The 25164-nt window shown below is 36.6% G+C and overlaps 4 protein-coding genes across 8 annotated transcripts in view; 3 read left to right on the top strand and 1 right to left on the bottom strand.

The window, feature by feature from the left end:
- abca1b (ATP-binding cassette, sub-family A (ABC1), member 1B) overlaps positions 1 to 2063 on the top strand; it is a 47207-nt gene extending 45144 nt beyond the window's left edge. For all 4 annotated transcript variants that reach the window (XM_022672102.2, XM_022672099.2, XM_022672103.2 and 1 more), the window contains one exon: positions 469 to 2063. In XM_022672102.2, coding sequence (XP_022527823.2) covers positions 469 to 615 — 147 coding nt within the window. In that variant the 3' untranslated portion in view covers positions 616 to 2063. The remainder of the gene's footprint in view (positions 1 to 468) is intronic.
- A 988-nt stretch (positions 2064 to 3051) lies between these two features.
- nipsnap3a (nipsnap homolog 3A (C. elegans)) lies at positions 3052 to 10453 on the bottom strand. The gene is made up of 6 exons (XM_022672105.2): positions 10287 to 10453; positions 7604 to 7814; positions 6804 to 6965; positions 5069 to 5218; positions 4719 to 4805; positions 3052 to 3668 (listed from the first exon to the last, which is right to left on the bottom strand). Exons 1-6 carry the CDS (start codon positions 10365 to 10367, stop codon positions 3592 to 3594), a joined length of 768 nt encoding a protein of 255 aa, XP_022527826.2. The 5' UTR covers positions 10368 to 10453; the 3' UTR covers positions 3052 to 3591.
- A 2761-nt stretch (positions 10454 to 13214) lies between these two features.
- On the top strand, positions 13215 to 14755 carry LOC103043718 (serine protease inhibitor Kazal-type 4). Its single transcript, XM_007228038.4, has 4 exons — positions 13215 to 13479; positions 13634 to 13665; positions 14262 to 14374; positions 14513 to 14755. Exons 1-4 carry the CDS (start codon positions 13218 to 13220, stop codon positions 14556 to 14558), a joined length of 453 nt encoding a protein of 150 aa, XP_007228100.2. The 5' UTR covers positions 13215 to 13217; the 3' UTR covers positions 14559 to 14755.
- A 2483-nt stretch (positions 14756 to 17238) lies between these two features.
- thg1l (tRNA-histidine guanylyltransferase 1-like) lies at positions 17239 to 21034 on the top strand. Of its 2 annotated transcripts, XM_007228041.4 has the most exons (6): positions 17239 to 17677; positions 19289 to 19465; positions 19693 to 19862; positions 20321 to 20409; positions 20555 to 20662; positions 20758 to 21034. In XM_007228041.4, the coding sequence occupies exons 1-6, from the start codon at positions 17487 to 17489 to the stop codon at positions 20914 to 20916; spliced, it is 894 nt and encodes a 297-aa protein (XP_007228103.1). In that variant the 5' UTR covers positions 17239 to 17486; the 3' UTR covers positions 20917 to 21034. The 2 variants fall into 2 exon arrangements, with proteins under 2 accessions (XP_007228103.1, XP_015456318.1); XM_015600832.3 differs by lacking the exon at positions 17239 to 17677 and having other exon boundaries at positions 19399 to 19465; positions 19788 to 19862.
- Positions 21035 to 25164: the final 4130 nt, after the last annotated feature.

Genomic DNA, 25164 nt, shown 5'->3' with positions numbered 1-25164 from the left:
TTGTAAAATCTGTACACAAAGTGTTCAAATACAAATTCAAAGTGTGTAAAACTTGCTATTTTTTATTTTTTTTTACTTTGGTGATGTTCACTATAAAATGGCAAAAAAAATATGTTAACCTCAAAATTTCCACCAAACACAATGTTGCTGGGAGCTAAAATGCCATACTGTTGACAGTGACCTCTAGTGGAATTGTTAGACATACCTCTATAATTTTTTTTACATTCTTCCTATGTATGCATTTCTTTACCTAAAACAAAAGCTTTAATTAAAAAAAATGAAGCAGGTTTATAACTATTAATATTTATGTCTCTCTGCATGGTGATCACTTATAATTCATAAACTGTTATTAATAAAATTAATAATTAATTGATTATATGAGTCGAGCACAGGTTTAAATTTGGCAGACTTGTAAAATTCAGACTATTATATTTAGTGTTATATTGACCTATATTCTCTCTCCTGCAGGTTTTTGTTAACTTTGCCAAGGACCAAAGTGACGATCACTCTGATCACTCCATCCGGCGCAAAGAGGCAGCAGCGGTGGACATTCCTCTGCTCAGCCTCCTAGCTCCACTAAAGACAGAGGACAACCCCAAGGAGAGCTTCGTTTGACCAAAAGACATTCCTTACACTAGTAGTGAACTGGAGCCAGTGAAATTCACCAATTTCACATTGCCGTTCTTGTCTTTGTGCTGCAGTCTGCTAATTAATTTGCTCAGCCGGCCAGATAAGGCCTGCAGGAGTTCACTGGTGCAGACACAGTAGCTGAGAAACACAATGCAAGTCAATGCAAAAAAGATAAAGAGTCCACTCGGGATGTGCTGTGGAGCCTGGATTGCCATGCTAATCCCAGATGAGAGTGTCAGACTGAAACTTGAACAACTGCCATAATTTCTCGTTCTCGTCGGCCTGCGGAAGAAAGAGTGTGTGCAGTTTTTGTATTTGTAGTTGACGGATCTGTCGAGTATGTTGTGTAATTTTTGATTGGTGACTTGCGTGTGACAGTAAAATTCAGGGTCAGTTTCTTTTTATTTGTACTAGAAATGACTTAATGAAGAATCACAATCGTTTTGTTTTTGCGTCACCAAGGGCTACACTGCAGAAAATTTACTGTTCAGTTGATTCAGTTTTAATATGTGCCTTTATTTATGAACAAATCACTGTTTTACAATTGTTTTGTTTATTTTTTAAGTCCAGTTGGGCATTATTTCGTAAAATATTTTTTGCAAACAGTGCCTGACTTTAAACACTGCGATCTGAGAGAAGCGGGAGAAGTGTTCATTGTTGAGTTAGAAAAGTACTGTACAGAGAAAAGAACTGGTTTAGTGTTTTATTTAAGACTGGAGATAAATCTCTCCCAGTCACAACACGTAACATATACCTCAGCAAATACAGGAGCCCTGACATTTCAGCATTTTGAAGGACATTCGATTGGAAGAAGAATCTCCTTACGTAAGAGCGTGACTTCAGGTGTAACGGTGTTCATGGAAGGGTTGTGGAAACCAATAATCCAGCAGGCTGTATGACCTCAAATAAACCTTCAAAGCCAAGCTAATCCTTTGTAGTACACGGTTAAGTACAGACACAGTGAGATGTCCACAGAGTCAGGAGCCTAATCTATCTGGTGTGTCTTAAAGACAATCAGTGTTATAAATCCAGTGTGTTGTGCTTTAATCAGCAAAGCACAGCCATTTTTTTTCTAAACTTTATTACGCCATGATCCGTCAGTATTCTGGAGCAGAGCTTTTCACTGGTCTCAGAGGGAGGACGCCTGTGGGGTCGGTCCTCTCAGTCCTAGCACTTTACTGGCTGTATTAATTGGGAAGTTGTTTATCCTTTTGCACTGGATTTTCCACAGTTTAAAGAAAAAAAACATTCCACATTGTTTATTTTGTTTTGTTCTACCTTTTCTTTTTTCAGTGGATTCAATTGAAATACTTGGACCTTAGAGATATGCCTTATTTAATACCTGTTTACATTTCAGATGAATGGATGTGGAACATCTGTTACTCACCCAGTACATACTTACACAATAAAATATGACAACTTTACAACACAAATGTGTTTTTATTATGCTGCGATTCATTCATTTCTTAGTATTTTCACATGTTCAGAATTTTATCTGTACTTTTTGCAGTCATTCTCTCCTTTTTAACATTTTATCTCTTGATATTTCATGTCAGTTTTTATAAAAAGTATGATCATTTACAAGACTAAATTCTTTATTTCTTCCATATTTTTGGTAATGTTTCAAGCTTAGCTTTGAATGCTTTAATCTAAAAATTGAAAGCACATGGTGAAATATGTGTCACAGACCCTTTTATAAAATACATATAAAGTTCCTTACAGCACTTCATCTGTCATTTTAACTCATGGGGTTTCTAAGTGACACATTCTGAACATCCTAAGAGCATCACAGGACAGAGTGTGTGTGTGTGAATCTGTGTTTGTTTATCTGACTGTATTTATAGAATGTAGGAGTGCTGGGTTAGTGTTTCATATAACTATTTATTTCCTTAAACCTTAAAATACAAGTTATGAAATTATTGTTGTGTCATTTATGTTACATCTGGATTTAACCTTAATATACAGCTATGAAAAAAAAATTAGGAGACCACTTCAATTTCTGAATCAGTTTCTCTGATTTTGCTATGCATAGGTATAATAGCCATTTCTCCACATTTCCTAATAAAAATATTGTCATTTAAAACATGTATTCGCAGAAAATAAGAAATGGATGAAATAACAAAAAGAAAATGCAGAGCTTTCAGACCTCAAATAATGCAAAGAAAACAAGTTCATATTCATAAAGTTTTAAGAGTTCAGAAATCAATATTTGGTGGAATAACCCTGGTTTTTAATCACGGTTTGTTCTCCTCCACCAGTCTTACACACTGCTTTTGGATAACTTTATGCCACTCCTGGTGCAAAAATTCAAGCAGTTCAGCTTGGTTTGATGGCTTGTGATCATCCATCTTCCTCTTGTTTTTTTACAGAGCTGTATTTTAGTTTAAAATAAAAAAACAGACAGCACTCGGTAAACTGTATTATACATAACAGCATTTTTATTTTGAATCAATGTATTAATCAATGTATTTTTGAACATGGTGCTTGCATTATAGCACTAGAATATGGCTGTGAAGGACTGCTGCTCTTTGTAAACATGTCTGCTGTTAGTGTACAGAAAGCTTGATGTAAGTGTTAAGGAAGGAACAGGTCTAAGAACATTAATGCCCACGTTCCAACAGTCAATAAAGCAGGTGCATAGCTGGTCTATAAGATATAAGAAACTAACATTCAGAATCTACATTTATAAAAGGATACAGACAGTTTTGACTGAAATCTACAAACAGAAAATATTTTTAAATAATGGTTCTAATCTTGTTCAAAACTCATTAGACACAAAATACTTTTCTATGACCCCTAAGGAAAAACTTTACTCTGCACTAAACTTTACATTATTAACGCAGATGCAAACATTAGTGATCTCTTACTTGCTTTAGTCAGAGCTCATTTCATAGTCACAGGTTAGAGGTCAGGAGTAAAGTGTTCTGGTGTGTCACTGTTCCAGTATTTAATACTACAGGATCACTTGAGGGGTGAATAGGCACAAGGGAACAGGAGCTTGTTTTTCTGAGATTCCAGGTAGGAAACACTCTGCCTCACTGTAGAGAGAATAAGAAAAACAACAGTGGTTTAATGACTTAGCCTCGCTGAAGCCTGGCAAGATTACCACTTCTGTTCATGGTCAGGACTAAACTTTCAACATTAGAACTTTTTTCATAGTAAATTAATTTCAAACATTGAAAATAAAATCAAGTTTTCTGATGATAGTGAACGTAAAGGTATACCCTACACAAAGACTACATGTAGCCACATAGCCTGCTTTAGCCTACTGCATAGCCTTGGAAATTCAAGATTTTTGTGTGATCGTGACAGTTTTTTTTTTATTAATACTAGAAAATTAATTACATGTACTAATGGCATGTACAAATGAGATTATGCCTGCACAGGAGTCAATAACATTCAGTTGCCTACATTATTAGGTGGCAGCAATGGTGTTGCTTTATGCTAATTAACATATCTCAGTGGTTGCTATAGAGGTGGTTGGTAAGGTGTTGCTTAATGCAAATAATGTAGGTTTTTTTTTTTTCTTCCTTCTTTTTTTTATTCTGATACTTATCTGTATTGGCTATATAAATAAAACATAAAATATAATATAACATTTTTTAGTTTTAAAAAGGTTAGTTATAACAAGCTAAAGCTATACCTTTTTGGTCAGCTTAAAAAAAGTTATCTATTATTATTATTATTTTTTTTTTTGAGAGGTTATGTGTCAATGGATGTACACATTTTTTTTTAAAAACAAAATACACAAAAAAAACTGGCTGTAATATGGTGGGCTTAAAATTTTGCCTACAGAAACACTACCATGGAACTGTGCATACAGCTTGTGCTGACTTTTTACACTGCATAAAAAGAAATTAGTATAGATAAAAACAGCATTATATACAGTTTATACCTTAGTAATTATTATAATAACTGCTAATCTTACACTGATTTTTACTTCCTAATTGTGCCATTCACAACAGTTTAAAAGGAATTAATTAACTCATCATGATCCCAGCTAAAACACAAAGCAGGTTCGTTTTTTATACACGTGAAATCATGTAGAACGATAAAGAATGGAAAGATGTTAATTGGAGAGAATTTACCTGCAGCCACTACTCTGGGGTCACTGTGAGCTGTGTGTCTTATAGAGGCCCGATGGTCTGCACTCTCGTACCACCACAGAACATGCACTACACCACATAACAAAGCACTACACTCAATAAAACACCACACACACATCATAATTTCATGACAGTAAAATAAAAAGAGAACCTGGGTTAAAAAGCACATTAAATATGCCATAAATTATTAACATACTTTTCTGTACTAAAATAGTTAATGGACAGAAATACAAAAAAAAAATCTATCGCTTTTATATAAATGTATTTTGTTTAAGTGTATATTTAAAGCTACCTTTAATTTAGAAAAGTGAATCAATCTACAAAACACTAACCTCTATTGAGAAGCCCAAACTCAGAGTGAAAGACCCCCACTGGATGGGCATATCCTGGAGCTGAGTGGGCACCTACTGCACCCTGAAAAGTTGGACCCCACACAGCTGGACCCCCCGGCTTCATTTGGAATGACACCAGCTCATACACACCTGAGGAAAACCGTACAGTGTTTTTTTTTTTTTGTTACAAGTGACTTCTGTTATAAAATCAGGAACCTGTTAAGTTAATCATATTTATGTTCATTAACTTATAGAGTATGTTAACCTGATTGATAAATAACCATCAGTTTTCCTGTGCTTTCCTGTGCAATGCAAAGCACATCCTGCTTTATTATGTCCGGTACTGCTGACCCCATTCCAACATGAGGTCACAGTACACACAAACATCAGCAGTGCAGACGAGCAGACTGTTTACAGGACGAGTCCTAATCCCACCCATTCACACTCAACATGAAAAGCTCTGATTCACTGACTAGACAGCCAAACATTCCCATTATCATGTGCCCCCATTTCTTTCTTTCTTTCTCTCTCTCTATCTCTCTCTCTCTCACACACACACCAACACGTGTTTTTCTCTTTCAAAATATCTCATTCAACAGCCACTTCAGTGCTTCAGACATCCACATTGATGCTGTAATGAAGAAGTAGTTACCTAGACCTATACATGATTTAACAGCTGTTATATACTATAGATACACACGCTGCCTATAATTGATTTTAAATAATAACTCTGGTGTGAAATGGACTTTGGGTGTATTAAAACATAATAAAAATACTTACCTTTGTTGAATAGCCCTCCTCCGTTCTATCACAGTTTTCTGAGATCCAGTATCCAGTACCCAAACAGGCTTTTAGAAAGAATGATACGGGGCATGCCTTGCGGCTGCAGATAAATCACTTTTTACACCGTTATCCAGGCTCAAAGTAGCTCCACACCTCTTTAAAGAGCCCTTACATTTAAAACGAGGCATTTAGAACTTTAAATCTGCACAAGAAGTTTTTTTAAAGCCACTGGTTACATCCCATAGCCGAGGTAAATCTCCGGGCGCAGCCATCTTAACTTTAAGTCACAATAAAGCAACCGTCGAGCACGAATAGAAAAACAGTTTGAGCAATTTTTACGTAATTTGTTGTTGGTTCTTTGCATTTTTATATCGACAGTAACCAGCTTTTTTCAGCAACAGCAGGAATTCATGCATTTCCAATGAATTATTTTGCAATTTACTCAATTATCTTATCTATTCGTTCGTGCTTGATGGTTGACTTATTGTGACTTAAATTTAAGATGGCGGCACCTGGAGATTTATCTACACTATGGGATGTAAACAATGGCTTTTAAAAAAACTTTTTGTGCAGTTTTAAAGTTCGAAATGCTTCGTTTTAAATGTCAGGGCTCTCCGGATTCTACCAATGAAGTGTGGAGCTACTTAAAGCCTGGATACCAGTGTAAAGAGCGATTTATCTGCAGGGACAAACTATGCCCCGCATCATCCATTCTAAAAGCCTGTTTGGGCAAAATGCACAAAATACTGGATCTTAGAAAGCTGCAGGAGACCAGAGGATATTCAACAAAGATAAGTCCATTTCACACCAGAGTTCTCCTTTAAAACATTTAAGAACTCCATAATCCAATCTAAATATTTAATCCAAGTATGACGACCTATCTAGAATGTGGACTTTGGTGAAATTCAACACTGAATAATAATGTTATTGACAATAATGCCAAGTGTCTTACCTCCCTCTTTAGAGGGTTTCTTGATTGTACTCCAAGGCACCAGGTATGTGACCTCATTGTCTTGGGAGCTCAACATGGGCATGGCTTTAGAGATGTATTCCTCCATCCAGTTGGGGTCCCGAGCCAGAGCTGCCCGCACAGCTGCCCGCTGAGCATAGCTTTCTAAAATTAAAACAAATGTGAATGGACGGCTCAGCAGAACCATCATTTTTCAAATCACTGTATACTACAAGCAAACTGATTATGAAGTGTAGGGGTATATGACACAAGGTAACACCTCATAGTGTGGGCTTTTGACACCAAATAAAATATTGTCATTTAGAGCATTTATTTGCAGAAAATGAGAAATGGCTGTTTTCAGACCTCAAATAATGCAAAGAAAACATGTTCATATTCATAAAGTTTTAAGAGTTCAGAAATCAATATTTGGTGGAATAACTCTGGCATGTTCTCCTCCACCAGTCTTACACACTGCTTTTGGATAACTTTATGCCACTCCTGGTGCAAAAATTAAAGCAGTTCAGCTTGGTTTGTTGGCTTGTGATCATCCATCTTCCTCTTGATTATATTACAGAGGTTTTCAATTTGGTAAAATTAAAGAAACTTTTAAGTGGTCTGTTATTTGTTTCCAGAGCTGTATGTGTGGAAATAATTGTGAACGACAGTATCAGGCTACAACTGTATACAGTTACTGACTGCAGACCAACTGTTATAGCACAATGTATCAGCCCCACATCCATCAGTAGAAAGAGACTGAAAGAGACCAGATATTGTCTTACGTTTACATGCAAAACTCTCACCATATTTCCAGATGTGGAAGACCTGATTGAGACCTCCGTACTCCACGCTCCAGTAGCCCAGCAGCTCAGAGTGTGCAGTGCGCAGGCTGATCTTCTCACTGGTTAGCTTGAGGAATGCTGCGTTTAAGTGTGGATGGATGCAGTAGGTGCGGAACTCGTAAAAGGTTCCATCCTGCTGCTGTGGACCGGTGGAGATGAAGGCCTTGGGCAGCTAGAGGGTAGAAAAGGAACACAACGCTGACACCCAGGGGTGATCATTGGTCTTACACAGTGTTTACCTACTAGAAATGATTTTTTTGTCTTCACTAAAAAAATCCAGACTTTCTGTTCTATCCAAACTTTTATATTAGTTTATTTTATTCATCAAAGTAAGAATTTTCTTTTTTGAGAAAACTTCAAAATAGGAACTTTATGAAAAGGGTAAAAATCCTAACGTTCAACAAAAGTCATTTTGGAGCAACAGCCAGTATTATATTATGCCAAAAAGTTAAAAATGGCAAACATTGAGATTTTTACCATAGAGTCACACAAGGTTTCAAAAGGTTCTTTGTGTAATGCCACAAAATACCCAATTTTATGTCCCACCTAAAGAATTTGTCAATGAATGATTGAATTACGTTATGTCAAGGGAACCAAAAGTGTGTCTTCAATGTGTGTCTGAACAATAATTCAATATTCATTCATAGTGTGATAGAAAATGTTTAAATAATGGTCCTAAGATTTTTAAACACATTTCTGATATTTCAGTTAGTTATTTATAGCATTGGTAACTGATTGACGTTCATTATAGGGCGCACTGCATGAAACGGGTGAATTAATCTCTCGCTGGCTGGCTGGTACAGATGTCGGTTGTGAATGTTTTCAGCAGTTTTTCTCCAGCTTCTATATTGTTAAAATAAAAAAATGTTATTGTAGTATAAAATCTGGCCATATCATTTAACCCTATTTCAAAGACCCTTGTGCCACATTTTTGGAATTTCCATACATTTAACAGGTTTAAGACCTGCAGAAGAGCAATTGTTGTCAACAACATTAATATACATTAATTAACTTAGTAACAAAGCAAACCTTGAAACATGAACAGTTTGTCCTTGAGTGAAGTAAATTTGGACTGCATGTCAAAGCTCTGCATGTGTTGGCTCATGTTAATAATAAACCACTACTCCCTGTCTCTCTCTGCACACCAGGCAGCTTTTCTAGCATTGCTCCACAACAGTACAAAGCTCAAACTGTCTCTCTAACCAGAAACATTTACCAGCATTCTGCCAGTAAAATGGGTCTTGATACATATCAAATAAATTAAATAATTTAGCTACAGATGCTTTAATAAAAAAAAAAAATGTCAAGAATAATGTCTCTCTAAATTGGCTGCCAGTGAGTAATGGAACTTATTTAAGTTTTAAATCTTAGTCTTGACTTATCAGGCTTTACACAGCAAGGTACCAGCATACATTACTGAGTTTTGGGTCAGTTTACAGTACTAACATTAGAATAACAAATCCTTAAAATTGGGTCTTTAATTTTTTCTCTATCCCATTATTAAATTAAAATAAAAAGGGTGACTGTGCCTTTACAACTTGTGCTTCTAAACTGTGGAATATTCTCCATACTGACATCAGACTCTCAGCATCATGGTTCAAGTTTTTTTAAACGTTTTTTCTAACCTTTTTATCTTTTTTTTTTTTAAAAACTGTTTACCTGTGCTTTAAAAGCCTGTTTAACCTTCTTACTTACAAATTTATTAATTATTATTTTTATCCCCTTTTTTTCCCAATTTACAAGGCCAATTACTCAACCCACTCATTAGGTCTCCCCCTATCACTAATAATGTCCCAACACCAGGAGGATGAAGTCAGCCACCGCCTTTAAACCGGCGATTTTCTGATTATAGTGTCAGCGCTTAGCCTGCTGGACCATTTGGAGCCCCCCACCCCTTACTTACATTTTTAATCATTTTAATTCAAGTCTGACATTTCATGTTCATCGTTTTTACATTGTATTCACTCTTAGTTTTCATTACTTTGTATTATTTTAATAAAATGTCTTGTACGTTTATTTTAAACAATGTTCTCTTTATTCAAATTATGGAATAACTGAGATTGTCCATCTTTACATATAGAAGTTTTAAATTTGTAATATAAAAGCTGCTATGTAAGAACTAAAAATTATAATTGTAAAGGAGACTCACTCATACATTTTAAGAAAAACCGAGATCACTTATTTTTAATACTTTCTTTGTATTATAAAGTACTTTAAAACATTAAACAATGTAATAAAGGAAGCCTATTTACCTAATAGAGTATCAGTAACAGTATACTAATTTCGTGTTATAATTCAGTAATTCTTACAGTAGCTTCACTAGCTGTCAGAGCTGCACGTGCATACATTTCTGTGCAGTCTTGTTTTGGTGTTATTGTCAAAGCCACATGCACATCACCACTAGCTCCTACAGGGGGCTACAGGGGGGCAGAAAACAACATTGTGTGCAGTACAGCACCTCAAACACCCTCCCACCCCAACACACAGGTCTGATTTGGGCTTTAATCCACGGAGAGCCCCCCTCTCTCCACAATGCACTAGTTGAACAGTAGGAGATCAGGCTGGAGGGTCCTGCAGTCTCCTGTTGATATCCTGTGATTAAAGCTGGTTAAAAGTGAAATAAAGCGGCTGTGTGAGCACTGACCTGTCTCGCGCTGCTCGCAGGGCTGAGATGGGTCTGTGTGAGGAGCGGGGCTCTCCGCAGAGCGTGTCTGATCTGAATCATGACCGCTTTATTAACCGCACTCCGCCGCTCAGTCCTGCAGCTCTGCTCTGAGGAGCTACGTGCTCTCAGCCAGGTCTGACATGCTGCTCCGCACACACGCAGAGCAGCGCTACGGAGGCCGAGACGCTATTGCGCAACATTTAATACACGAACTACTACAGCAATACAAGATACAAGATTTTTATTGTCACGTCACAGAATACAGGTGTACATGCGAGTGAAAAACTTGGGTGCAGATTCTCTCCAATGTGCAGAGAATATTTACAAGAAGAGTAATAAAATAAAATAATACAAAATAATATAATACAGATAGCGTTACAGTATAAACACTATTCACAATACACTTAATGACAATAAACATGATAACTTGCACTATAGACAAATATTGCACAAAACAAATATTGCACAGATGTAGATATGCAGATATCTAGAGTGTGTGTGTGGAAGTGAGGAAATAGTCCAGTAGGTGACAGAATAACTATGAGTAAGTGGAGGTAAGAAATGAGTTGAGTGGGGAGTGCAGGGGGCAGAATGCTGTAAAATATGGGAAAGTCTGATAGATGCAGTGTAAAGTAAAGTGCAGTGTGCAGAGTTTGTATGGGTGTCAGTGGGGAGGGTTGGGCAGAACACTGTTCTACTGGCTGTTCCACAGCCTGGTCGCCTGGGGGAAGAAGCTGTCTCGGAACATGCTGGTTCTGGTCTTCAAGCTTCTGAGCCTCCTTCCACTCTGCAGCTGTGAGAACAGGGAATGGCTTGGATGGAACGGGTCCTTCATGATCCTTTTGGATTTCCTCAGGCAGCGGTTGGTGTATAAATCCAAAAGGTTTGGGAGCTGAACCCCAGTGATGTACTGCGCTGTACGCACAACCCTCTGCAGGGATTTCCGCTCCAGAGCAGTACAGTTCCCATACCAGGTGGTGATTCTGCCCATCAGAAAGGGACATCTGCTGTCTCAGTTTTCACAACTAAATCTCCACGACTTGCGTGGCCACGACTTACTAAGATATGGAAACAAGATCCTATTGCGTGGGAATGAGATGATTAACCATTTCAGACCCTGCATCCATTACTATGGACATCATGTATTTTCTTTACTATTAAGTGTTTTTTTGTACACAAGTCTAGTTGTTGTCTTTCAGAATAGACTATGAATCAGCCAATGAACAAGTTTACTCACTCATACATTTTAAGAAAAACCGAGATCACTTATTTTTAATACTTTCTTTGTATTATAAAGTACTTTAAAACATTAAACGGTGTAATAAAGTATGCCTATTTACCTAATAGAGTATCAGTAACAGTATACTAATTTCGTGTTATAATTCAGTAATTCTTACAGTAGCTTCACTAGCTGTCAGAGCTGCACGTGCATGCATTTCTGTGCAGTCTTGTTTTGGTGTTATTGTCAACCAATCAAACACTCGCCTGGCCCCGCCCACTGCACAGAAAAACAGTAATACTAGACCCAGCTCACACGCAACCAATCTTCAAAGTTGAAAAGTGATTGAAGTAATGTCTGTTGATGTTTCAACATTAAAACAACTTTAAAACAACATTTAATGTTGTGCAAACATTAAATTTTTAATGTTCAATCAACATTATTAATGTCCTTAACCTTCTGCCTTTTGAATTAGCATTTTACATTTCATCAGAATATAATTTCAGAAAATGGGTTGGATGGAGGGATGGAAAAGTGGTTTTATTCCATTTGCAGTAATTGCTTTTTAATTTGGCATCAATTCTTCCCCATACCTGTATGTGGGTTAAATCAGATTGGTAGTGGTGAGTAACATTTTTTATGCTCAGCTTTACTACAATGATGTAAGTTTATTGTTAACACTCTGTTAACTATAGGATTTTCTATTTTTAGTGAGTTATGGTTTATTAAAAGTTGAATGTACAATGTTGAAACAATGTTGCCATATCAACACTGATTCAATTTTCAAAATCAACACCAAATCCAACATTGATTCAACCATAACATCAACACTGATTCAACGTTGATTTAACATTGAAATGCCAGCTGGGGAGCTGGCATTACTGTTTAGGGATGGTTATTAAATATAAAATATTACACATAGGCTTTCAATACAATGGGAATAAAAAAGTAAAAAAAAAATGAATTAATTGGATGTATTTGCTATATGGATTTTATAGTAGAATATTAGTCTTCTTTTCTGTGCATTACATACAGAAAACAGCATTCTTTATATATTTTTTTTCCTACTTTTTCCCACGCATTAGGTTCTCGTTCTCAGCCAAGTCATATACCCTATACTAGTCAAGAGCTAAGCTGGTCAGTCAGCCTAACCACCTTGACCAGACTAAGCTGTTCAGGCTATATTTACCTTAGGGTTGTTGTCGGCAAAGCACTTGATGAATTGAGTGTATGGATTAGTTAATTTCCACAAGCAGCACACCTGATTAATCTCATAAAAAGGACTGACTAGATAAATTAAATATTTAATTTGATTAGACACTTAAAGAAAGATAAGAAAATGGTTGTGCTTATACACATCAAATTAAAATGTATTTTTGTTTGTCTGATGCTTGCTTTTTAAATATTTTGATAATTCTAATGTATCCACATACACAGGATTATTATAACAGTACACTATTTTGTGTTATTTAACTTTTTTAACACAACAGTCAATAAACAGAGTCAGGAATGCAGAGATCAGTTGCCTAAGCCCACACTATTTTTAGGGATATTATGTTGGCCAGTGCGTTTTGGATGGTGGTCAGCAATTTTTGGAGCAGACGGAATGTTTATCCCTTAATAAAGAGACAGACAATAGAGAGGCTCTGCTGTAACTGTTGCTGGCAAGGGCTGCCAGGTAGGTGGGGCGCATGAGCATGAAATATCAGCACCTCTCTCACTTCGCAATCAATCTGCTGCAGGTGGTCGACCCCACAACATCACACTCTTCACACACGGCCTCACTTTGGGTGGATATTACAAAAGAAACTCCAGAAAAAATACCAAGTGCTTCTTTTCAGACTTCAGCAGCGGAAGAAGGCCAAATATTCAAATTCTGCAGTTTTCAGATGTTTTACAACATGACCGGGACAGCTGTGATAATGATGTGCCTGCTGCTCACCTTTTCTGTGGGTAAGTCTGAACTTGTTCTAATGGCCTTTACAGTAAAAATGCTAATACTATATGCTATAATATCATGTTAGTTGTGAATGTATTGTTGATTAAGTTCAGCACCTACTGAGGAAATTTACTGCGTTTTGATTATTTAAAAATTGATGTTTTTCAGACGCAGAAGACAAGTCAAGGCTGTACAGAAGGGTACGAAATGTTTGGCACAAAATATACAATATATATTTAACATACAATATATAAAATATATAATACAATAGCAAATACAAATACTTTTAATATACTTCTACTCTACAACTACTTTATTACAAATAGCACTTCTATACTACTACGACTCTGTAACCAATACTATTACTATACTTCATTTCTGTAACCAATACGACACTGTGTCCTTTTTTTGTACTATAATCCTACTTTGTAACCAATGTTGATACTACTCTTTATTAAATATGTGTACTATGTTATTAGTCTCTAGCCAGTGACAATATTGCTACTACACTGTTACTCTGAATCCATTGCTGGTACTATACCACTAATCTATATTAAGTAATGGTACTATATGATGTATATGTAAATTCTGCATCCAATTTGATATTATACTGCTACTCTGTTTCCGATACTGTTACTTTACTATGTCTCTGTAACCAGTACTATGTACTGGTTAGAGACATGAGTCTGTCAAATGCTGTAACCAGCACTGGCGCTATTTCTCCATGTTGTATGTATTTTGTATAAAATACCCTGAAGCATTAAATGTCATTATATCTCACCTTACCCCTCAACAGCCTGCATGTGGAGACATGTCAATGAATCATGCATGTCCCCTGAACTACTCTCCAGTCTGTGGAAACGATGGTGTGACTTATCCCAACGAATGTGCTCTGTGTGTGCACAGACTGTGAGTGAAGTCATTCTTAACATTTACTACTGTATGAAAACTTATTAAGATTTAGAAAGTTTCCCTCTAATTTACAGCATGTTACACAATAGTGTAACATCGATGTAACAATGCTGATGTTTGTCTGTCTGTCCACAGGCACACCAACTCTGATGTTCTGATCGTGAAAGAAGGGGGCTGCTGAGGAGTGCAGGTATCGCCTCCCTCACCTGATCTCCACTTCTGCGTTCGTTTTTTGTGCTTGTTATGGTGCACTTTTCTACTCCTATTTACTCTGCACCTAGAACACGTAATCGTTTTCCTACATATACTCATATAGATGTGAACATGCTGCTTATGTTTGAATTTTGCTATTAAATATTCATTCCATGTATTATCAAATGTGTGTGTATGTGTGGATTAATGCAGTTTACAAATTCATGCATTTTTCAGTATATCATTAGTTACCCCGCTAAGTTACAAACCATGTTTTTTATACAGTCAGATACCTCTCCACTCCCTTACTTTTGGGTTAATATTTAATTGTGAGTTATATTAATTAATTAATTTAGAGCAACTAACATTTGAATTGTGTTACACAGGTAGGCTAATGTATCGTTTGGAGTAGGGTTGCCAACTTTTCGAAAATTAAATGGGACGGTGTGGGGGGGGGGGGGGGGGGTCGCTATGATTTTATATATATATAAAATATAAAAATGAATTATACAATATAACTCCAAACCATGAAATATAACACAGTATGCTAAGTTTGTTGAAAAAAAAAATGTTTTGGCACACTTTTAGTATTAGATTAGTTCGAACCACATGTATAATATACAGTACTGTGCAAATGTTTAAGGCACCAAAGTAAATCTCAGCAATATTCGTGTTTTTCCCGTGAAAAAAGCACCACATATGATTTGAACAGATGCAATAAACATAAATACAGTAAAACATAACAAGGAATTCTCATTCTTAACTAAGTATGTGATATCCTGTGAGCCAAGCTGAAGAACAAAGTGTAGTTCCAGATTTCTCCTGGATGCTCCTCAGCCAGCATGTGTATATTATGTTCAGTTCCGTCAGCAGCTCACCTGATTTACCACATTTACCAATTTACCAAACCAGGTGTTGACATGATGAGAAATAACTCTATTAAACTCAGGTGGGGACAGATTAGGAGATGTTTTAAGGAAAACGGCGCTGTAAAAGCTCTGTTTTTGTAAATTTACTGTTTATATTTATTGTATTTTTTATAGTTTTACTGAGCTAATAAAAACTTCACAGATGAGAAGCTTTTTCTTTACTGAAATTCCCATGCTCAAAACTTTTGCACAGTACTGTATGTTTTGTTCAAAAATATGTTGTTCATAACATAAATATTTTTGGCAAAATAATATATTTAGCATAATATATGCTTTCCAATGAGCTTTGATATTGATGTAATTTTTATACCACATCAGCTTCTGGAGACGAATATCGCACAGGGAACCTGGACACTGCTCCCTCTCCCTGTATTCTCTTCCTCAGCCTTTCTCTCCCGCCGCGTGCTGTTTAACTTGGTACGTTAGCACGGGTCCTGCGTTCTAAATCACGCCCAATCACAGAAATAGTGCACTATATTGCATGTTAACCAGTGGGAAATAGTGCACTGATTCTCTGATAGGAAGGGAGTGATTTAGAACACAGTTACAGCCACCGCGCTGCCCCCCTCTGCTTGTTCTCCAGCGGAGGAGGGGCAGGGCCGCAGGGTCGTCTCTGTTTGAAACAAATCAACCGCCTTAATAACTCACCTTAAAAATACGGGACAAAGCGCGTCCCGGATCAATTCAATACGGAACGCGTATTTTACTGCCCAAATACGGGACGGTTGCAAACCCTAGTTGGGAGACTCCTAGTGTGTCTGCCTGGCCAGAGAAACAAAACTAGTTTACAAAAAAAATGCGATGATGTCATTGCCATCCTTATGACAACTGATTTACATATATTTACTTAATTTGTAAATTTAGTAAAGGGTGGCACAGTGTCACCAAAGTAGCAAGTGTGTCACACAGCTTCAAGAGCTGGAGTTATGGGATTGATTTCCACTCTGGTCACCGTCTGTGAGAAGTCTGTTTGTGGTTCTTCCAGGTATTCCTGCCTCCAAAAAAATACATGTGATAGGTGATTAGGCCATGCCAAATTTCCCCTAGGGGTGTGTGTGTGTGTGTGTGTGTGTGTAGTATCCTGCAACAGACTGTGCCTTGTCCAGGGCGGCATTTCTGCCTTGCGTCCAATGCTTTTGGGTAAGCTCCAGAACCACCGTCACCTTGACCAGGAAGAAGTGAATAAAAAAGGATGTAAAAAATTCAGTGAACGCAGGGCACAGTCTGGGTGATAATGACACAAACATGTTATTAATAAAGATCAAATTCAAAACCCTACAAAGCCAAAAACAGACCAGCTCCTTCCTACTTAGAGGCAATGGTCAAAACCAGATCTGTACCAAGAGCTCTTAGCGCTTCCAGTACTGCTCGGCTCGACCCACCATCCCTCAAGACCAACATCCCGACTCTTCTCTTATCCCGGTAGAACCGTGAATCAAGACTTTTGCGTATTGATAGTGATATTATTAGTTAGCTAATAACAACCTGCAAGTGTTAAAGTGTTAAGCAGTTCACAATATGAACTGTCTGCGTCAATTTGTTTAATTTATTTATCAGTTTAAATAAATGTAATTAATTTATTTACCTCTTGTTACTGACACAACCTAAAATATAAAACTTTGGGCTTATCTAAAAATCCGAGTTTCCCATTGGTAATAAATACGAGTCTGTCGTATCACTAACATACTACTCGAAAAACAGGCAGTCTGTTTAGAAAGCGGAACTACTGTTTTACGTCCTTGTTTTTGACGGAAACAAGTCGACGGACCAACACAATGCCCGGACTCGCACGTGTGTTTCGGTGGGAGTGTGTTGTGGAGGGTAAATCATAGATACGCTGCTGTAGATCTCTATCAGGAGCGGATCCCGCTGTGATGGGGTGTATTTGAGAGCTGGATAAAGGGACCCAGCTTGTCTGTCTGGCTGTGTTCGCTCGTGTTCGCTGGTTTTCAGGCTCCTGCAGCAGAAGCAGCAGCAGTAGTGGCTCTATGCTGAGGCCGGTCTCCGCGCTTTTCGAGAAGTTCAGCAGGATCAGCTGCCACCGCTCACTGCCCAGCACCAGCACTGTCAGCGCCATGGCCAAAAGCAAGTACGAGTATGTGAGGAATTTCGAGACTGATGACACCTGCCTCAGAAACTGCTACATAGTCGTGCGGCTGGATGGAAGGAATTTCCACAAGTAAGTTAGGTTAACTGGATAGTAGCTAGCCTAGTAAACCTAGTGAACCTGCAGACTCTTGCTTCCTTTAGCACTGCCTTAACCCTTTAAGACCCTGCGTCAATTACAACAGACATAATTTTTCTTGTTTCTTTTTTCATGTGTCTTTTTTATTGTTTTGTTGCACAAAACACTAAGTGAGACCTGCTGCTCATCAGAAAAGATCATAAACCACTAAAACCAGACAGTGAAACAGTAGCTTAACCCGCCCACTGCGCTAGACAAAACAAAATCAGCAACTCATTACTGATTCTGTGTGATTTAGAACACTTTTTATCATGTTTAGGAATATCGTTTAATTAGATTTATTTTAATATACATGTATATTTTTTAGTTTTAATAGTTTTAAATGTTATATTAGAATTGTAGTGTCTTATTTTGGAGTCATTACAGGCAGAAAGCAGCATTTTTATATTTTTCCATAACTGGAACATGATTTAGGTCTAAAAGGGTTAAAGCTTAGCTGGTTTATCTCATTGGTTCTACATAATAACATTAACAAGATAATATTATAAAGAATGATTATGAAGATGACAAGACTGCAGTTGCATACAGCTAACTGTAAAAGTTATGTATAAAGTCTCCTGTTTCAGATCCAGAGAAATACGATCCTTATTGTTAAATAATAATGCTACAATATTTCAGGATATTTTTGCAATGACAATATTTTGGTGATATGACAAAATAATTTTAAGAATACAGGACTGCAACACAATTAGTAATTATGGGGCCCTAGGCAATTGATTGGTTTGCGTGCCCTGTTACAACAGACCTGCCCATAATTGAGATTTTCACCAGAATTGTAACAGAAGTCTATAATTCAACATGTCAATTTTTACAATATTTTAGATCATATACATATACACACACCCCTAACTTCTACACTTGTTTCCTTCCCTTTCATCATCTTCCTTAGCTTTACATAACTGTAAGATATAGTGCTCATTAGTGTCCACTAATAGTACTATTATGCTACTCTGTATCTACAAAAAGTACAGTACTATAATGCTGTAATGAATTCCGTAATTTTACTATATTGTTATTCTGTATTCAACAATAGTAATATACCACTGCTGTGTTCTTTTCCTGCAACGTTTTTCTTAGCTTTTCATTTTTTGTCATCTACTAATGGTACTATTCATCCCTTTATCTAAAAATTGGTACTACACTACTTTTGTATTCAAATATATTCTTTATATTTAATAATGATGCTTAATCTGAAAAAAAAAAAATTACTTGGCATAGTACTACTGCTGGGTATCTGAAAATAGTACTGTTACTGTTTCTTATCTAAAAATGATACCGTATTTGTTGTAATGTTATACTACTACTCACACTGATATGGTGAGAGAAATTTCATATCATGTGAAAGTTGGTAGACAAATTTCTAAATATTGTTCTCTAAGATACAAATATCCTTTCTATAAACAATTACCATCAGTTCTCTTCACCTGCTATTTACAGGATAATGGTGAATATGATGAGGCTGATAGTAGCAGCTCTGCTGAATTAAGAATATCACATTTATTGCATTCAGAATTTTTGTTGATACTAATCAAAGACTATTTGCAGGTTTGCTGACCAGCACAACTTTACCAAGCCCAACGATGACAGAGCTTTAGGTCTGATGTCACGCAGTGCCCGCTCAGTTATGGAGGACCTGGAGGACATTGCTATAGCATATGGCCAGAGTGATGAGTTCAGCTTTGTCTTCAAAAAATCCACCAACTGGTTCAAAAGAAGAGCAAGGTAAACTTAAAGCTAAACAAATACTTCAAACGTTTAACATTTGGTGCAGTCAGCATTCATATAAATGCCTCCAGTCCAGAAGATGGATGCTTTTTCATTTGTTTGCTTTGCATGTTTGAGAGGCAGACTGTTCCCTATTCCTAAAGTATGTTTATTGCCTTGTTTGTGCCCAGTCCTTTGTATCGGAGAATAAAACGAGATTGTTTTTTCACATTCTGTGCCCACAGCAAACTAATGACCCATGTGGCATCCCAGTTCTCCTCCAGTTATGTGTTTTTTTGGAAGGAGTATTTTGGAGAGCAGCCACTGCTCTACCCACCAGGATTTGATGGCAGGGTTGTATTATATCCTAGCAACCGTAACCTTAGAGACTACTTAAGCTGGAGACAAGCCGACTGTAAGTGACTTTTTCTGTCATAAAGTAGTTTGGGAAATGACAAGCTTGTAGTTTATACCTTAGATGTGATAAAGCAGTAGGGTTTGCAATATGGTAATAATAAATATGAAACATATTTACAAAGGACACATAGACTTCACCACAGTTAAATGGGGCACTGAAGCACTGTCATAATACCCAGCCCTATAAATCAGATAATGATTTTTCTGCAATAATGATCACTGAACTCACATAGTTGAAGTTCAGAAACATCTAACTGAGATAAAAAATGGTATGCAAGGATAAATTTGTGTGTTCGAAATGCTGCATGGTATCAGTCAATAATTTCACACAGAAATATTAATTATATTATTTTACATTCTTGATATTTACTTAACTACTTTACTGCAGCACAATTTAATGTGGAAAGGAAGTGATTTCTACACAATTTTTTAAAATCTGTTTCTATTAATCTACAGGTCACATTAACAACTTGTACAACACAGCGTTCTGGACACTGGTGCAGAAAGGTGGGCTCAGTAAAACTCAGGCAGAAGAACGACTAAATGTAAGATTTCTGCTCAGCCTGTTTGTTTTGCATATTATAAAAATGGCAAGATTGCAAGCTACCTAAATCTTTTTAATAGATTCTCTATATGATTTATCACTTGCATTGATCTTTTTGTGCTTCTTGTGACCTTCTGTCCTTTTAGGGCACTTTGTCTGGGGATAAGAATGAGATTTTATTTTCCGAATTCAATCTCAATTACAACAATGAATGTGCATTGCACAGAAAAGGCACTACGTTGATTTGGGAAAAGGTAAAGCAATAGTGGCATTCTTCATTACTTAATTTGAACATATTTTAATTTGGTTAGTTTTGGTTGTTAATAGTATTTAAATGCACACCCTACAGGTTGATGAAACATCGACTAAAAAAATAACTGTGCCCAAAGAGGGGGAGAAGGAAGTCACTTTTACTCGGACCAGACGGAAAGTTACGGCTCATTATTGTGACATTATCGCAGATTCATTCTGGAATGAGCATCCAGATATATTAGAAGAGGACTGTTAAGTGAGCATGAAGGAATGCTGGGCTGCACACTGTTTTATGGACCATAGAGACTTTCAGAAAAAAGTATGAATATTTTTTATTTGATTTTTTTTTTCAGTAAATAAAAATTTTAACATTATCATTTGTATGTACAGTTATTTTATTACTGCTAAACTGAATCATCTGCAGTGGGTATTTTTGTTCCAAATCGGCAACGACCCGGATGGATGCATGCCAAATAGTTTTTGACCATTTTGTTGTCAACAGCTTGTACATCCTACATTGTTACAGTATCGACTGTGACCACAAGGAGGCATCATTGTTGTACTTCATATACATCCATGGATATGGCCTACATGTTACACTAGGGCAGTGTTTCTCAATCCTGGCCTGGATGCCCCTCTGCTCTGCACATTCATTACTTTTTCTTTAACTAATTCAACCTATTTCAACTAATCACACCTAATTCAGCTGTTTAACAAGCCCTTCCAGTCATGCAGGGGTGTTTTAAAGCAGATAATCTAAAATGTTCTGAAAATATTGATTGAAAACAGAAAAGAGTTAACATTTTAACAGCCACAAACTCATTTCACTTACAAATTGGGTCGCACCCTAGATCATGGACCTTAGCCTACCAAAGGTATCCGCTGTCTTGCTGTCACACTTTTTGCATAGGCAATTCTATGGGCCTTTTTGTTTTTTAGATTTTGTGATGGAATAACAATTCTTAATTTTACCTGATATTCAGATTTACAAAAATGTGCAAAAAGGTAAACCTTGTATCCTCTTTATATTAAATGAAAAACTAATTAAAATACTTTATATATACATTTTCGCCATACACCTTTACACACCCTTATCCTCACGTGAACATGAGACTGGTCCTTAAACTGAATTCTAAAAGCTAGTTACAGTAACAGGTATGACAGGTGTGTGTTTAAATGAAGCCTGTGTCTGTGCAGTTTTTTCAGACTTTTGTCCACTAGATGGAAGCATAACCCTGACTTTAATGTCAGCAGACAAAACAGTCAGTTTTAAAAAGTTTTTTTTACATTTGTGTAGTTCTATAAAATTACATTAAAGTCTATGATAAATAGTCTATGTATTAATTACATGAATTAGAACTCTGCTAAAGGAAAACAGGTTGGCCACTTTCTATCAGGGGCTTAATAAAGTGATACTAATTCATATTAAATCAGTCACACATTTCTTTTAATAAAACATTGCAAGTAGAATGCCTTAATCTGCAGCAACCAAGCAGTCTGAGATCACATGCCCTAAGCTAAGTGTCAGAGGGGTATAAAGCCCCCCCGACATTGGGATGTGGAGCAGTGGACCTGTGTTATCTGGAGTGTTGGAGGTTAATCCAGTGCATTTGGCAGAAACTGTGGTATTGACTGTGATTTAGATCTAATATCAGAAGCTCCTAAACATAAGGATGTAATAAAATAGCGATATGTTGAATATTTGTTCTGCAGTACAGTACTAGTGTTTTATTATTAGTTCACATGTAAAAATTGGTGTCAGATAGTGGTTTATTTTGTGTTGTGTTTAAACCCCACCCACTATATCACCACTCTGTCATTAGACCCAGCTGTTATAATTGCATCAAAAGTAAAATTATCTTTTATTCAGATTTTATAAATGTGTTTTATACTAAGGTCATTTTTCAAATATTCAATGTAAACTATTGTAAAACACTGACTTGCTTACTGTATTACAATATATTATGATATATTGAGTCATAACCCCTGTATCATGATATGTATTATATTGTCAAGTTCTTGCCAGTAAACAGTTCTAGTAAAATACAGCCAAATCAATATCATGGTAAAGTAGCATCTGGTAAAAAAAAAAAAAAAAAATATGTGGTGTAAAGTTTTTACTGATTTATAAAGAGAGAACCCCTTTTTTTATACGTTTGTACTTTTTTTTCCCAAATATTTGGACACATTATCTTATTTTCATATTTATCAGCATATTTTAACTTAATCCCTGCATTCCTTTAATGCAGCCTAATTAATCTGCTAGTTTTTTTTTTTTTAAGAAATGGTGTGAAATAATGTGTTTGTTCACTAACCTCACAGACAACCTCAGTTTGTTATTACGAGGGGGCTATTATTCTTCACAATGATTTCTGCAATAATTCTAAGCGAGTCTACAGACAGTGGAACATCATAACCTAGTTCCTGGCTCCCTCAGCTCAAATCCGCTGCTGATTCAGAGATTTTCCCATTCCAATCTCAGTTTGGGTCCACCCCAAAACGCAAGATGGATGTTCTCTTTTGGTTAAGAAATCCATTCTCTTGCCACCCGCACTCCCTCAGGTAGAGAGGATGAATATGTACACCCTCTCCAAGGTGAGAGCAGGGAGGAAAGGGACTGGGTTGCTATATTAGGCTTTTATTTTTTCTTCTTTTTTGTGTCCATGGCCAAAGCAGGAGCCACATTTTTTTGGCGGTTCCAGCAAATAAATAAATACTGATTTTGCATGAAATAACTTTTGTAGTGTGAATAAAGTAAGTAGTTTGTGGTTCAAGAGTAAGCTTATGACCTAAAAACGCACTTTTACTGATTGCTATTCTGTAAAACAGACTTTTATAATGCAATAAAATGTGATTATTCTCAATGCACAATCAAGTTATTGCAAGTAGTGGATATAAATGAAGGAGAATATTACACTTTCAGCCCAGATAAGAAATTAAGCCTCAATTGTCCTCACATATCATAAGCACATATTGTGGTTTTTGATTGGGCCCTCCTCTTATTACTGTCAATAATTACCCATCACTAAAGCTGTGTTCTGCATTCAATATATACACTACAAGAACAAGCAGGCCTTGACATGCCTTTCTTTAAGCGAATATTATTTGTTTTGGCTCATCACTGTACATTTTTGCTGTCCAATGAAAAACAAGCATCTAAATATACCTTAATTATCGGACTGTAGCCTGCTGCTAACCCCGGCTAACGCTGCTGGAGCAGCATTAGCCACTAACCACACTAAGCGCTAGCTCTGTTGCCATTCAGAGGTAAGTTTATCAGCCTGTAGCCTGTTGCTAACCCCGGCCAGCACTGCTGGAGCAGTATTAGCATAACCTGCTAACCACACTAAGTGCTGGCTCCTTCTCTGTTTAGAGGTGAGTATACTGGACTGTAGCCTGTAGTGTTTTCCATTTTAAAACAAGCTACATGAGACGAATCGCTAGCTAATATCGCCCTGGCTTACTGGAGCACTCAGGGTTTCTCAGTATTGCTCTGTTGGTCTAGCCTTAATGGAAATATGGAAATCTAAGATTACTGAAAAATAAACATAAGTGCTTTACTCTCCCAAATAAACAGTTTTCAGGAGAGAAATCTGTGTAGATGCTGGTTTGACTTTGCTGTTTTTTTTTATTTAAGAATAACAGTTCTGTTTACTTAACTTTGCTTGGCTTCACAGGCGAATGTGCCTTATAATCCAGTGCACCTTGTGTATGAAATAGACGTTCGTTGATCGTGCGCCTTATAATCTAGTGCGCCTTATATGCAGAAAATATGGTAATTTGAATTTGACTTACACTGTGTCCAAATTTCTTGAAAATTGACTAATATAAATGTTCCTGGAATTACCTGAAACAAACTCTTTTTACATTGAATTCCATTAAAAGTTTAGAAGGTTTTGTTTCTCTAATATAATATTGCTTTATTTATGATACATGTTTTTCCTTGAATAGCAGTGTTATACAGTATTCGCCTAGAGTAAAAGGTAAACCATTTCTTTCATATTTTAAACAAGTCTTCCATTTCAGAACACAGTGAGAAGAAAGAGCCTGAAGCTAAAGCTCAAGCACCCTGCGTGTTTGGTACTCAGTAACTCTCCCTCAGGCAAGCTCAGCTTGTAAATGTTTTTTGTAACCAGTTAAGAGTCTTTCAAATCTTGTTTGGGGGATTTTCATCCATTCTTCCTTACAACAGGCTTTTCAGATTCTTGAGCAGTTTAACTTTCACTACTATTGTGAGTCTTTTTGAGTCTATTTACCTTTACACTCTTTATTTTTTGATGAATGTTTACCTCAGGGGACTGAAAGGGTTACGGCCATACCATTACCATGCTTAAGTCTTTTCATGTAGCTATTTTCTTTTTATTCACTCTCATTTTCTTGTCTTGTCTCAAAACAGAAACTCTGCTTACTGCAAACAAAATGTTCTGTCTTACCTTCAGCAAACGTGATCATTAAAGTAGAATATTAGAGTAATAAATACAAATGTAAACAAAATGCAGTACCA

This window comes from Astyanax mexicanus, chromosome 2, assembly GCF_023375975.1.
Source record: "Astyanax mexicanus isolate ESR-SI-001 chromosome 2, AstMex3_surface, whole genome shotgun sequence".
Lineage (NCBI taxonomy): Eukaryota > Metazoa > Chordata > Actinopteri > Characiformes > Acestrorhamphidae > Astyanax > Astyanax mexicanus.
Note: the sequence above shows the minus strand (reverse complement) of the source record. Positions and strands in the feature narration are given on the sequence as shown.